Here is a 14,235-nt window from a genome sequence, read left to right on the forward strand (position 1 = left end):
GTTTGAATCCCCCTGGCGCTCCTTGGAAACTCTGTGAGGCAGTTCTACTCTGTCCTGTAGGGTTGGTATTAGTCGCAATCAACTCGACAGCAACAGGCTTGATTTGTTTTTGTTTTTTTTATGGATACATGCTACAACATGGATGAACCTTGAAAATCTTATGTTAAGTGAAAGAAGCTAGACAGAAAAGACCACATATTGGATGATTCTAGTTATGTGAAATACCCAGAATAAGCACATCCAGAGAGACAGAAAGAAGATTAGTGGTTGCCAGGGGGTTTGCAGGGGAAGGAGAGTAAGTACTTAATGTGTACAATGTTTCCTTTTGGGGCGATGAAGAAGTTCTGGAACTAGATACTGGTAATAGTTTCCTACCATTAGGAATGTACAAAATGCCATTGAATCCTGTGATTTAAGATGGCTAAAATGGTGAGCTGAATGTTGTGTATATTATACCTCAATTAGAAGAAAAAATGTTTTTTTATTTTCAAGCAAGGCCGTGGCAAAGGTTGAATCCCTGAGAACTGAGGTGGTCACCAACTTGGCAAAAGCCTAACAACTGTAAAGGGAGATTCCTGCATCTGTCCCAGTGTTCTGAGTCAGTGCTGATCTCACCAGCACACTGTTCAGATCTCTGGTGAAAGCTCAAATAAATTAATACTCCCCTCCCCACTGATTCATACGGAAGAAAAGAAGTTCACAAATCCATGTGACTAGAGGAAGAAAGCAAAAATAAGGATCGAATGTGGCATTTTACCACTTGGCAAGATATAATAAACACCTCGAATTTGTACTCCATACTCGTTTCACCTAACTTGTGTGTGTTCACCGTATTATTAAAATGATCACCATGTACTCTCTGTTCTCATTTTCCATGTTTTCAACCAATTAGCCCTATGTAAAGCTCTTCGAGACCTTTATTTACAATGCTTTACTGTGGGAATTATATTTTTTGCCTTCCAACTTCATTCTGACTTAAATTATAGAGTGTTTCCTGTTTGAAGAAGAGAGTCCCACAAGACCAGAGAGGTGGGGAAGGCCCACAGGCTGTGAACAGTGGGGGTAGAGTGCTTGACTGGGGCACTTGGGTTTTTGAGGTTACGGTCTCTGGTTCTAAACAAACCCAGCCCTTTGACTCTCCCATTCACCCCTACTTGGAAGTTGTGTTGCCCATTGGGCTCCTCATGGCTAAGCATTTCACATTTGAGATATTTTACCCATTAGTAAGATTAATGCTTTCGAAGTGATATTCTCCACAAAGAAGATGTTATAGTCACAGTGTCATTTTAAAAGGTAAGATTGGAAAAAGGTAATGTAATAGATGATAAAACCTGTTTATTTCCAAATACAAAAAAGTAGTAGAACATAGACTGGTGTGATCTTTAATTCATTATTCTCTTGTATGAGCCAAAATGGTTTATTGCAGTAAAAAATTATATAATAAAACATTTCCCACTCACTAGGGCCCTGGCAGCAATGGAAGTATCCTTAAAAGAGAATCAAAGAAGTGATGCAACAAGAAGCATTTTTATTTACTTTTTTAAAATTTTGTTTTTGTTGATGTTGAGAATATACACAGCAAGATATACACCAATTCAACAGCTTCTACATATACAATTCAGTCACATTGATTACATTCTTCGAGCTGGCAGCCATTCTCAGCCTCCTTTCCTGAGTTGTCCTTCCCTCATTAATATAAACTTATCATCCCTTAAGGTTCCTATCTAGTCTTTGGAGTTCCTGTTGTCAATTTGATCCAATATAGATAGCTCTTAAAAGAGCACAGTGCTCAAGGCAGACATTCTTTACTGGGTAAGCTAACCTATTGTTTGGTTTTAAAAAGATTTCAGGGGATATTTTTGGTTTATGGTGAAAGATTATCTCAGGACTCTAGTTTCAGGGCTCCATGAAAACCTCCAAGGTTTGAGAAAGTCTGAATTCCATAAGAGAATTTGAAATTTTGTCCTGCATTTCCCCCTTTTGATCATAATTCTTCTATAGAATCTTTGATCAAAATGATCAATAATGGTAGCCAGGCACCATCCAGTTCCTCTGGTCTTGTGGCAAAGGAGGCAGTTATTCACTGAGGCAATTAGCCACACCTTCCATTTCCTCCTCCTGTTCTTGACTATCCTTCTTCTTCTGTTGCTCCAGACAAACCAATTATTGTGCGTTGGATGGCCGCTTGCAAGCTTTTAACACCCCGAGAACTATGCAACAAACTAGGAACTAGAACAGAAGCACTAACACGTTATCCAGCCAACTAACTGGGATGTCCCATGAAACCATGACCCTGAACCTCCAAATCAAGAATCCAAATCCCATGAGGTGTTTGGATGGGTGCTTGCAAGCTTTTAAGACCTCAGGAACTATGCAACAAACTAGGAGGTAGAACAGAAGCACTAAACACGTTATCCGGCCAACTAACTGGGATGTCCCATGAAACCATGACCCTAAATCTCCAAATCAAGGGTCCAAATCCCATGAGGTGTTTGGTTGTACATAAGCAGACTCAACAACTACTATTGTTGTTGTCGTAAGTATGTTTATCACACAACTTTTGCCAATTCAACTTTTTACAGGTGTACAACTTGTTGACAGCACTTAGAATAATCGGCTATGCAATAATGTGATTTTCCTATCACTATAAATTGAAACTGAGTACTCCATAAGCAATAATCCCCCCTTTTCCCCTCCCTCCTGCCCTTGGCAACCACTAATAAACTTTTATCTCTATACACTTACCATTTCTTTTTTTATGTTAATGAGGTCATACAATGTTTTTCCTTTCGTGATTAACTTATTTCACTCAGCATAATGTCTTCAAGTTCCATCCACATTGTGGCATGTATCAAGACTTCATTTCTCCTACTGATTGAATAGTATTCCACTGTGGGTGTGTGTGTGTGTGTATATATATATATATATATACACACACACACACACCACATTTTGGTTACCCATTCATCTGTTAACAAGCATTTGGGTTTTTTCCACTTTTTGGCTATTGTGAATAGTGCTGCAAAGAACACTGGTGTCCAAGTCTCTGCTTTCAAGTCTTTTGGGTATATACGTAAGATTGAAATTGCTGGGTCTGCCACAATATTTTCCACAACAGCTGTACTATTTTGTATTCCCACCAGCAATGGATAAGGGTTCCAGCTTTCCCATATCCACAGCAACATTTGTTAATGATGTTGAGCAAACAGCATTTTTAAGTTTGTCTATAATCCACTTTATTTTAGGTGATGTCCAAGTTCTTGTAAGTCTTTGATCTATACATCCATTATAATTTATGTAATTGGATTATCTCTTGAAAAACTCTGAAAATGTGTCTTAGTAATATTGTGAGCATATATACAAGACAGCTTAAAAGGTGATTCATTTTCCCCGGGATAGTTACTCCATGATAATTGGCTAATAAAGTTCATATTTAGGTATATGTGGGTCAGAGCCCAATATAGTGAATAATTGTTTTCTGGGCTAAAATCCACTAAAACTGTCTGCCCGCTGAAAACACATTAAGTACTCAGACTCCGGCATCTAAAGAAAAATACATCTAAAACACAGGCTTTTGTTTGTTTTGTGATTTTTATATCTAACTGATCATGAATATAGCTCCTATTGACTACACTTATTCTTTGAGAAAAAGAAAAAATTGAATCTTGTTCACATGTTTGAACTTCAGACAGGTCATGGTGGTATTTATTCTTCCACGATCTGTTTTAAACCCATGTCGGAAGACTGAGTCAACTAAGGTATAAAAATAAAAAAGATGACTGGTACTTTTCTTGGGGTAATGATCATTGTCATCTGAAGAGAGTGGGCTGTGTAAATATAGTTGAGCTACCAATTTGGACCCTTGATTACAGTATGCTGTAGTATATTATTTAACTGATACTTAAAACACATATATCAGCGGTAGATTGAGGGTTTGGCTCAGATAACTTCCCTGACTTCCAAGAATGGTTCCTACATCATAACGGAACACAATGTCCAGAAATCTTTACAAGAACATGTTTGTAAGGGAATAGTCACTCTGATCTTCATTCAGGAGAATTCACTATGCATTGATGATGTGTACAACATATGAAGGGCTCCATTATATTTAAGGCATGTTCAAACAAGCTCGTTCTTCTGTTTTAGGATAATATGGTAGGGTAGATACTCAGAGAAATGTCTCCCAGCACAGCATATCTAAAACTTCTGGGAAAATATTTTAAAGCTTTTTAGTACATCGCTGAACTGGTAGGACATCAATAGAATTTCAGAGAGTCTAACAATTATGTGAAATATCAAACCTATAAGATTAGGTGGGTGCTAGGGATTTTTTTGCTGTTGTTTAGGGATTTTCTAGGGGTGAGCAACTGATCCCATAGCCCCTGGAGTTGGATTTTAACAAGCCCACAGTAGCAGGAGACAAAACCTTGGCCCAACGGGGTAGGAGAAGACTTGTGCATAAAGCAGAACCCATGAGGCACTACCCTCAGTATGTTAGCTATAGAAAAACAAACACACACAGCCTACACACAGAGAGACAGAGGGTATATTTGACTTTCTCAGTCCGGGTAATAGGTTGAAGACCCGAACCAAATCCCATTGCCGTCAAGTTGGTTCTGACTCACAGTGGCCTTGTAGGGCAGGGTAGAACTGTCTCATAGGGTTTCTAAGGCTATAAATCTTTACAGAAGCAGACTTCCACGTTTTTCTCCCCCAGAGCAGCTGGTGGATTTGAACTGGCCACCTTTCTGTTAGCAGATGACTGCCAACTACTGTATAACCAGGGCTCCTTTCAGTGCCTCTTAGGCAACCCTTATCTCTAAAAATGGGGTGGTGGGAATTGACTTCATAGGCAATGATAAATGCAGTCTGACTGTCGTCACGCCCCTCTTCTGCACCCATGGCAGACATTAGTCATCAGTCAGCACTTTCTATGGATTCAGTCACACCTTAGAATTCTTCTCAATATACTGTTGTGTGAGACCATTTCTAAACAGCTTGTACTTTGCACTTGAAACTTCTTTTCCATCCTTGGCTCAAGATGATCTTGGAAGTCCTTTCAGCTATAAGATTTCTCTGATCCAGGAACAAAGTTATTATGGCAAGAAATAACAGGGAATGTGTTTCAGAAAAAGTTTCAATTTTCTACCAGCTACATTTAAAAAAATAAATGATGAAAAGGTGACAAGAAACGGGAAATTAATTCTGATAGAATTTTGTTAAGTAAAACATTTGAACGTGTAATTGATATAAAACAGTTAATAATGAGATGTTTTACTTTTTTTTCATACAATTCTTTGAAACCCGGTGTGTATTTTGCACTTGTAATACATCCCTTTTTAGGTGGTAAGTTTTCATTGGAAATATTTGGTCTGTATTTAATTTGACAAGTTCAAAAGTAGATTCACGTCCTTACATTCTTAAGTTTTCCAATAGTTGATTTGAGTATTTGTTTTTAAATTAAAATTAATCAGATGAGGTCTCACTAGCCACATTTCAAGTGCTCCACACCCCACATATGGCTGGTGGCTACCATATTAGAGAGTACAACTTTGGAGAATAGAAGTAAACATATGATTTGGTTTTAGCCTTCAAGGGGATTTTCTGATTGGCCAAGCAAGATGTCATTCATAAACATACCAAGAAGATAATCCAAATTAGAATGAAATTAAGTGCTAAAAGTTTGCCTTGGACTGACTAAATGCTACTTGGGTAGGAGGTTCCAGAAACACCCACAGCTTGGTACATTCTTCACCACTTTGAAGTCTGAGAGGTGGCAATGATGTGTTGGGTTTGCGAGAATGGAGTGTCTTACTTTAGAAAGTGTGTGTGTTCTGCCTGCAGGCATGGGACGCGCTGTGCTGGAGAAGTGGCAGCGGCTGCAAACAACTCTCATTGCACAGTTGGAATTGCTTTCAACGCCAAGATCGGAGGTATGGGAAACAAACTACATGGATATAGAAATGAGCCAAGAGCTCTCATGCTAACTGGTTTTCAGAAACCTTTTGAACTGAAGGCAGGCATATGTTTGCATAATAGTGTTCAACTATTGCTGACAGCAAAATGACCAATGTTAACATGTATTGTTAAATACAGTCAAAGACTTCTGAAAGGGTACCTCTAAAGTGTTGCAGGCATAGACATTTCTTTCTTTAAACAGGCATTAAGAAATGTCTAATAGTGACAATAGGGTCAATGACATCGATATACAATTGGTGCTTAAGTCAGGAAGAGCTAATGATATAAACACCAGGCAATAACATCTCTGTGGAAAGAAATTCTGTCAAAGCAGAAAACCCTCTTTTGCTTAGGCTTCACAAAGAGTTCCTTTTACTTGCAGTTAAAATGTGAAATGGTAAAATCTCCTTTTGTAGTCCCATAATGTAAAAAAAAACCCACTGCTGTCGAGTCAATTGTGACTCCTAGCGACCCTATAGGACAGAGTAGAACTGCCCATAGAGCTCCCAAGGAGCACCTAGTGGATTTGAACTGCTGACCTTTTGGTTAGCAGCCGTAGCACTTAACCACTATGCCACCAGGGTTTCCATTCCATAATGTAAAGATTACATTAATAATTTCAGATTATAGATACATATCCATACATACGCACACACTCAAACATACACACATTTACTACAAGCACCCAGCCAAAGCGGTGTAAATCCAAGCATTAGTAAAAGCAAATGCTAACTGTCCTATTTGTAATAATCTTTGTTACCAACAGCCTGGTGACAAGTCATACACAAATGAGAAGAAAACACTGTAAGAGATAGTATAGATCATGGCGGCCTGGAGGTATCCCCTCGGGGTCTCCTAAAGGGTATCACAAGATGAATGAAATTCCTGGGACCAGGTTGACCTCCTTATTTTCAAAGCACTATTTGTTTCCAAGTGGTAAATAGAGTTGAAAGTAAGGAATAAAAATTACAATCCTTTCTAGGGTGAAGATATAAATATAGCCCTGTAACGTGAAATATTTGGGGTATCTAATAATGGTGCTAAGGCAAGGCTTTCTGAGACTACCTTGAATGTCAGTCCATAGTATATTTTACCTCTTTCTTTCCTTTGGAAACCCTGGTGGCGTACTGGTTAAGAGCTATGGCTGCTAACCAAAAGGTCAACAGTTCAAATCCACCAGGTGCTCCTTGGAAACTCTATGGGGCAGTTCTACTCCATCCTGTAGGGTTGCAATGAGTCAGAATCAACTCAGTGGCAGTGGGGTTTGGGTCTTTCCTTTATTTCACCTTGAATTCATACAGTATGGCAGCTCGTTAGCCAACAATTAGCTATACTCTGACAACATCTGCTATGTAGCAGGGAGGTGCTTGTGGAGCAGCTAAAGGAAAGGACACAAAGACTTTTCCCTGAAGAATGACGAGTGTGCTGAAGACCCGTCTTCCCAAGAGAATGAGATGACCACGGTAGCTACCCAGTCAGCCCCTCTCACTGTCCCAAACACTGTCTGTCACGTGCACAGCTGCACATCCCATATCCCCATCATTACTCTCCACCCCTCTCTCGCTGACCTTGAGGGAATGAGGGGATGAACTTGTGACCTTAACAGCTAAACTGCTGACCCAGCTTAACAGTACCTTGGTGAAAAAAATGAACATATGGCCATGACTTGCAAGTGTTCTCATGCCCTAAAACAAAAACTTCCTGAAGTATGCATTTAATCCTTCAAACCCAAGGCATGAAGGCTTGGCATTAAATGAGGGAAAAGAAGCAGCCTTTCAGATTTAAACTTGAAGAATCAAAATTCTTATGTGTGAGTTTTCAGCCAGAAGTGCTATCCTCTCTATATGATTTCATCAAGCATTTTATTTGTGGATTTCACATAAATAACAGAAACCGAATTAGGGTGTTGTATAGATAACTCCTGTATGTTGACATTTAGACATATTGGTCACATTATTTGGGGGGCTATCTGGTACAGGGTTTATTTCAGACCTCCCTTTGCAGGTAGAATAGTTCTATTTTATGCTTTTAAATAGTAAGAACATGAAGTAGTGTAAGGTTCTTCAGTACAAAATGTGCAGATAAATTTTGAATATTCAAATCTAATTAAAAAAAAAAAAAACAACAATGGGCCCAATACATGCAGGACATTCTGCTGGGTCCTTTGCTTCCACAGAACAAAGTAATGATAAGCCCTCGTAATACAGTTTCTGTTCCATAATTTCTAAAGGGGCTTGTTCAACTGTCTTCATTCTCGGCATCACTTGTTAACATACATCTCCTTTAAAAATCCACAAAAAGTCTAGAGGGAAAGACACTCAAGAGGCATAACAACCAAATGCAATGTCTTTAGGAACGCTTGGGGGAAATTTAATGTTGACTGGGTATTTGATGAAAACCCATTGCTGTCGATTCGATCCTGACTCGTAGCAACCCTATAAGACAGAGTAGAACTGCCCCATAGAATTTCCAAGGAGCAGCTGGTGGATTTGAACTGCCAACCTTTTGATTAGAAGCTGTAGCTCTTAACCACTGCACCATCAGGGTTTCCTTTGATGATAAAGTAGGACCTTATTTCCACACTTTTTGGTAAAAGTATATTAAAGGATGAAGTGTCATAGTATCTGCAAAGTAGTTTAAAAAGATGAAGAAAATGTGGCAAAATGTTAACAAATGTTGAATACTGGCTATATCACTGCTCATTATACTATTCTGTTTTTCTATATGTTTGAAATTTTTACAGTTAAAAGTTAAACATTTTTTAAAAAGTGATATAATAGTCTTCAAGATTATTTTTATTTTCTGTGAGAATTTCTACCTCAAATCACATAGTATCTAAAGCTGCCTGATTTGGGGTTTTATCATTTAATCCCCATTTATTGGTAACCGATAAAAACTTAAAATCCTGTTGGATAACAAGTTTATCCTTAGGAGTAAATTTGGGCTGTAAAGATATCATTTAAAAATACTCCAATGTCTCAATGATGGTATTTAGTGTAAGTACAAAATACAGGCATATTTTCTTCACAGCGAGATGTTTTTTTGTTTTCCTCTATTCATAACAGACATGGATTTTCTCATGCAAGTCTCCAAAATGAAAGGAAAAAAGGAGAGCCTGGCATTTGGCAAATAATTTATTTCTGAATATCTTAGTTTCTGTTTTTACAAAACAGGGTTAATAATAAGTTCCTGTCTAACAGTAATACACTTAAATGAAGATTAATGACTAAACAGTGCTAAGACCCTTTGAGAATTATTTAAAGTGTTACAAGCACAGAAAGCATTCTCATTTATTATTTGACTCATAAATAACTTGGCAAAGAAGTACTATAGTGCGTTCACATCATTCTTACAGATTAGGAGATAATATTAAATATGGAGGAAATTAGACCAACGTAACTTGGCAGCTTTTCAAATTTTGTAAGACTGCAAAGGTCAGAATGTTTTATACCAATTATGAACACAAGGTACCTAATGAAAAGAAATTTAGGGAAGATGGATTGCTTGAGGCTCTCTTTGTCAAGTATTCTCTTAAGAGAGGGAGAAGCGAGAGGATGGCAGCTGCTGTGGGGATTGGAGCCTTAAAGAACAATACATCAAAAAATGTAAAGAAGTTTTGCTGTTTTACATGCAATGTGACTTCCTTTCTCCCCCAGAAGGCTTCAGTAAGGTCTGTGTTTTCCTTTTACTGGGAAAATATATTCACTTAAACGTTAAAATAATAAAAGTTTTTGCTTTCCCCCAAAATATCCTGAAACCGGAAGATGTCATGGGCTGTTTGTGTGTCATGTAGGAAAACCTCAGTAATCGAGCTTGTTCCCCTTTCTGTTTTGAAGGAGTGCGAATGCTAGATGGAGATGTCACGGACATGGTTGAAGCAAAATCAGTTAGCTTCAATCCCCAGCATGTCCACATTTACAGTGCAAGCTGGGGCCCGGATGATGATGGCAAGACGGTGGACGGACCAGCTCCACTCACCCGGCAAGCTTTTGAAAACGGCGTTAGAATGGTAGGTTTTAAAAGCATCTAGGCCCTATGCTGTGTGTCTAGGTGACAGTTCTCACATGAAGCCGTTCCTGAGTCTGTGGATTTCCAGTCCTCCAGTCTTAGAGGAATGGATAGATCTTGTGTACTGAGAAGCGGTAAAAGGAAAACCGAAACAAAACAACATTGCCATTGAGTCCATTCCAACTCATGGCAACCGCGTTTGTTACGGAGTAGAGCTGAGATCCATAGGGTTTTCTTGGCTATAATGTTTATGAAAGCAGATCCCAGGACATTCTTCTGTGGTACTGCTGGGTGGCTTGAAGTTCTGCCCTTTTGGTTAGTAGCCAAAAGGAAATTGTTTGTATCACCCAAACCAAAACCAAACTAAACCCATTGCCATTGAGTTGATTCCAACTCATTGCGACCCTATAGGAAAGAGTAGAACTGCCCAGGGGTGTCCAAAGTTGTAAATCTTTATGTAAGCAGAGTATCACATCTTTCTCCCATGGAACGGCTGGTGGATTAAAACTGCAGACCGTTCGGTTAGCAGCCTAACTGTTAACCACCATGCCACCAAGAAAAAGAGGTTTTAAACGTTTGGGTTAAGTTCTTTCTGTTTGGCAGATAAGCTCAAGAGCTAGAGAGTTTCCTCTGATGAATGTTCGGATGCTCAGGTTTGTTCAAAGGAAATATACTAATTAATATTGCATTTAGAGAAGTAAATTCTTGGGGCTGTGGGATTGAGAAGTGGAGATAATGGCACTCAGTTGGTGATAGATTATCCAACCTTGCCCTCCTGGCCATCTCTCCTGTAGTCCTTTCCCCAGTCTCACCTCTGTCCCAGGAGAATATTATTCTTATGCTAGCTTCCAGTCTCCCGAACCAGGCAGCTTAACCTATCATCATTGCCTTTGATTTCACTTCAAACTTACGGACCATCCTCCCCCACGAAAAAACAAACCACAGAATCTAGTATAATAATGCAGTAAGAAATTATTGTATAAATAATTCAGTAAAATTTAATGAACAATAAGGGCGTTACATACTTAAAATCGTGAGAAGAGGGGGCCTCTGCCAAAACAGCTCTTTTCTGACTTAATCATCTATTGACCTTTGGGTGACATAAAGCATATATTTAATCATGTTCATTTAAGGCTGTCATCGATCTGGCCTTCACTTCCATTTCCTTCTTTCTACTTGGAAACGCTGGTGGCGTAGTAGTTAAGAGCTACAGCAGCTAATCAAAAGATCCACGGTTCGAATCCACCAGACGCTCCTTAGAAACTCTGTGGGGCAGTTCTGTTCTGTCCTATAGGGTCGCTATGAGTTGGAATGGACTCGACCGCAACAGGTTTGGTCTTTGGTTTTACCTGGCACCCTATCCCACCCCCAGTTTTACCACTGTGTAGCCACATCCAATTTGACATTCAGGCCTCAGCTAAATTGTTACCTCTTCCCTGAAACCTTCTCATTGGCCAAACCAGAATTAAGTAGAAGGAATCTCTGCCCAGTGCTCGCTTTACTTCATATCATTATTGGTGTTCCATACAGTCTTTATCATTTTGTGCTTTATAGCAGAGTTGGTTCTGGGTATATCTCCCCCACTAAATTGTAAGTTCCTAGAAAGTAGAGCCTGTGTGTGACCCGTCTTTGTGGGCTTTGCGAAACCTATGCAGTGCAAGGAACCCTACTGAGTGCTCAATAAATGTTTGTTGAATCGAATTTAATTTACTACAAATTATGCTAACCACAGAGTTGTTATATATTTGGCACAGTGGATTGCATGCAGCTGATTAATATAGCATTGCAGCTGGAGTACAAATAATGATTCTCTCACACCTTCATGGGATCAGTGTTAGGGTTTTAATCAGAAGACTGAGCTAAGCAGCCCCCTGATTATTCTGAAATAGACTAGAGGGGAAAGCTTATGTACTTGCACTGTAGACACTTCCTAACCAAACCTGCTCCGTCAATTTGCAGCTACATTAGAGCCCTCTTAACCCAGAAGATAATGTTTTAAATCATTGCCTAGAGTTTTCCTTTCAAAGTCCTCTAACAGTAAATGGATGTATTTTAAATAATCTGGTGATTCTGTTACTAAAGCCCTGGTCTCCTAAATAGTGTTCTCTTTATATATGCCATCCATAAAATGATAATTCACATTAAATAAACCAAACATCATTTACATTTAATTTCAAATTGTATGTGTGTGGCTTTTAATATCGTAAAGAAGAATCTGGAATTTCTTACTAATATAAAAAACCCACAGCCTCATGAGTGTACATGTGTATACAGAGAATACCCTATATTCACGAACTGGTTTTAGTAGCAGATTCACAGGCATGTCATTGAATCAGGTTTCATGAACCAATGGTTTTCAAATTTCTTTTTGCTGGGGAATCCTTTCTTCAGTGGCAATCTTAACTGGAAGCTAAGTGGGTAAAATAAATGAAAAACGAGGTGCTTTGTTTGAAGGAAGAATAGAAAAGGGTTAAGATTAGAAAGAAGATCATCTGGGAAACTATTCGAACACATAACCAGTATCTAGTTGCTGTCCCGTTAATTCCGACTCAGGGCAACCCCATGTGTATCAGAGTAGAACTGTGCATCGTGAGGTTTTCATCACTGATTTTTAAGAAATAGACGACCAGGACTTTCTTCCCTAGCTTCTCTGGGTGGACTTGAATCTCCAACCTTTCTGTGAGGAGCCACTCGCGTTAACCATTTGCACCACTCAAGGACTTAAACACTTAGGAGGATCATATTTAGAAATAAGTAATTTGAAAAAATTTTACTCTGTACTCATTATTCATTTCAAAAGTAACCCATGCTTGATGTAACAAATCATATACAAAAATATGTAAAGATAAAATTAATAATACATTTCTCCACTCAATTCGGTAACCATTGTTCAGAGCATGGATTGCATCTTTTCATACTCTTGTGCACGTAAATACACCAAGCAGGATCATACAATACCTGTGGCTCTGCATGTTGCCGTTTTCACCTGACAGTGGGTCATGGGCATCCTTCCCAGGGCATCCGTAAAGACAGAACTCATTCATTTTATTTGTTTCAAAATTTAGTGTGTGAGGATCCCATAATTTATGCAACATTCCATTGAGGATCTTTCAAAGTTTTACTCTGGAAAAAAAGGAGTTCAGTTTTTTAAAACAACCCATTAATTTTTTTAGAGTTAAGGTAGTAACAAAAGAAATAGCTCTTAAAAAGGACACATTATTCTCTGGCTCCTAGCATTGCACATCTAGATATGGAAAAGCAATGTTGGCCCATTTGAATGTGAAAAGATCAACAGGATAGTGTTTTTACCTGTTTGGTACACATAGGCTTTGCAGTTCGGCTAGGGTTGAGTCCAGGATCTGACATTTACTGCTGTCTGACTATATGCATTACCACTCTGCTTCCATTTCCTCTTCTAAAGTAGGGACAATAGTAGTACTTATTTACAGAGGTATGAGTGCCAAATGAGATAATGTAGAACAATTGCATAGCACCTGGAACTTAGTATGTGCTCAATAAATATATTTTATATTTCCATTACTTTCTGTTTTCAGAGAAGAGTTTATGTCCTTCAAAAATAAAGCTGTTTACCTTTGTCCTCAGTCCCCTATCCTTTTCTCCTATATCATTTCCACACTGCTGAGTTCTAGGTGGTTCCATTGAATTACCTGTTGTGCTATATTAAAAATAATATGGTGAAAGTCAGCATAGACTTTCTGAATTCTGCAGTGTCACTTCATTCTCTCTCTCTCTCTCTCTGTATATATATATCTTTAATTTTACTTGCCCTTAAAAGCACGTCTTCAATTTCATTGAGATAACCTCTGGATATACAAATTCAATTATTCAAGTTTGTAGTCTTAAATTTCATTCGTATTTTCCCAAGGGATATTTCTCTAAATATCTGTGACTATATAATTTAATATTTTAAGTAGTATATTAAATAGATTTTTCTAGGGAATTAAGTAGTATATTAGATAGTTTTTTCTAGGAAATTAAAAAAAACCTTTCCACCCTCTACTCTGTTATCAGACAGCACTTGAGACAGTAAATTTTATTTCTTTTGAGATTTGATATAGTGGTTAAGAGCTACAGCTGCTAACCAAAAAGATCGGCAGTTCGAATCCATCAGATGCTCTTTGGAAACCCTATGGGGCAGTTCTACTCTGCGTTGGAATCGACTCGACCTCAATGGGTTTGGTTGTGTTTAGTTTTTGAGATTATGCTAATTTATATCCATTATATAATGTACATATTGTCAAATATATT

At 38.4% G+C, this 14,235-nt stretch overlaps 1 protein-coding gene across 3 annotated transcripts in view; it reads left to right on the forward strand.

Moving 5' to 3' along the window:
- The window catches only part of PCSK5 (proprotein convertase subtilisin/kexin type 5), a 492,175-nt gene that overhangs the window by 185,418 nt on the left and 292,522 nt on the right, over positions 1 to 14,235 (forward strand). For all 3 annotated transcript variants that reach the window (XM_049895206.1, XM_049895204.1, XM_049895205.1), the window contains exons 6-7: positions 5,845 to 5,933; positions 9,795 to 9,967. In XM_049895206.1, coding sequence (XP_049751163.1) covers positions 5,845 to 5,933; positions 9,795 to 9,967 — 262 coding nt within the window. The remainder of the gene's footprint in view (positions 1 to 5,844; positions 5,934 to 9,794; positions 9,968 to 14,235) is intronic.

The sequence above is a fragment of the Elephas maximus genome, chromosome 9 (genome assembly GCF_024166365.1).
Source record: "Elephas maximus indicus isolate mEleMax1 chromosome 9, mEleMax1 primary haplotype, whole genome shotgun sequence".
NCBI lineage: Eukaryota > Metazoa > Chordata > Mammalia > Proboscidea > Elephantidae > Elephas > Elephas maximus.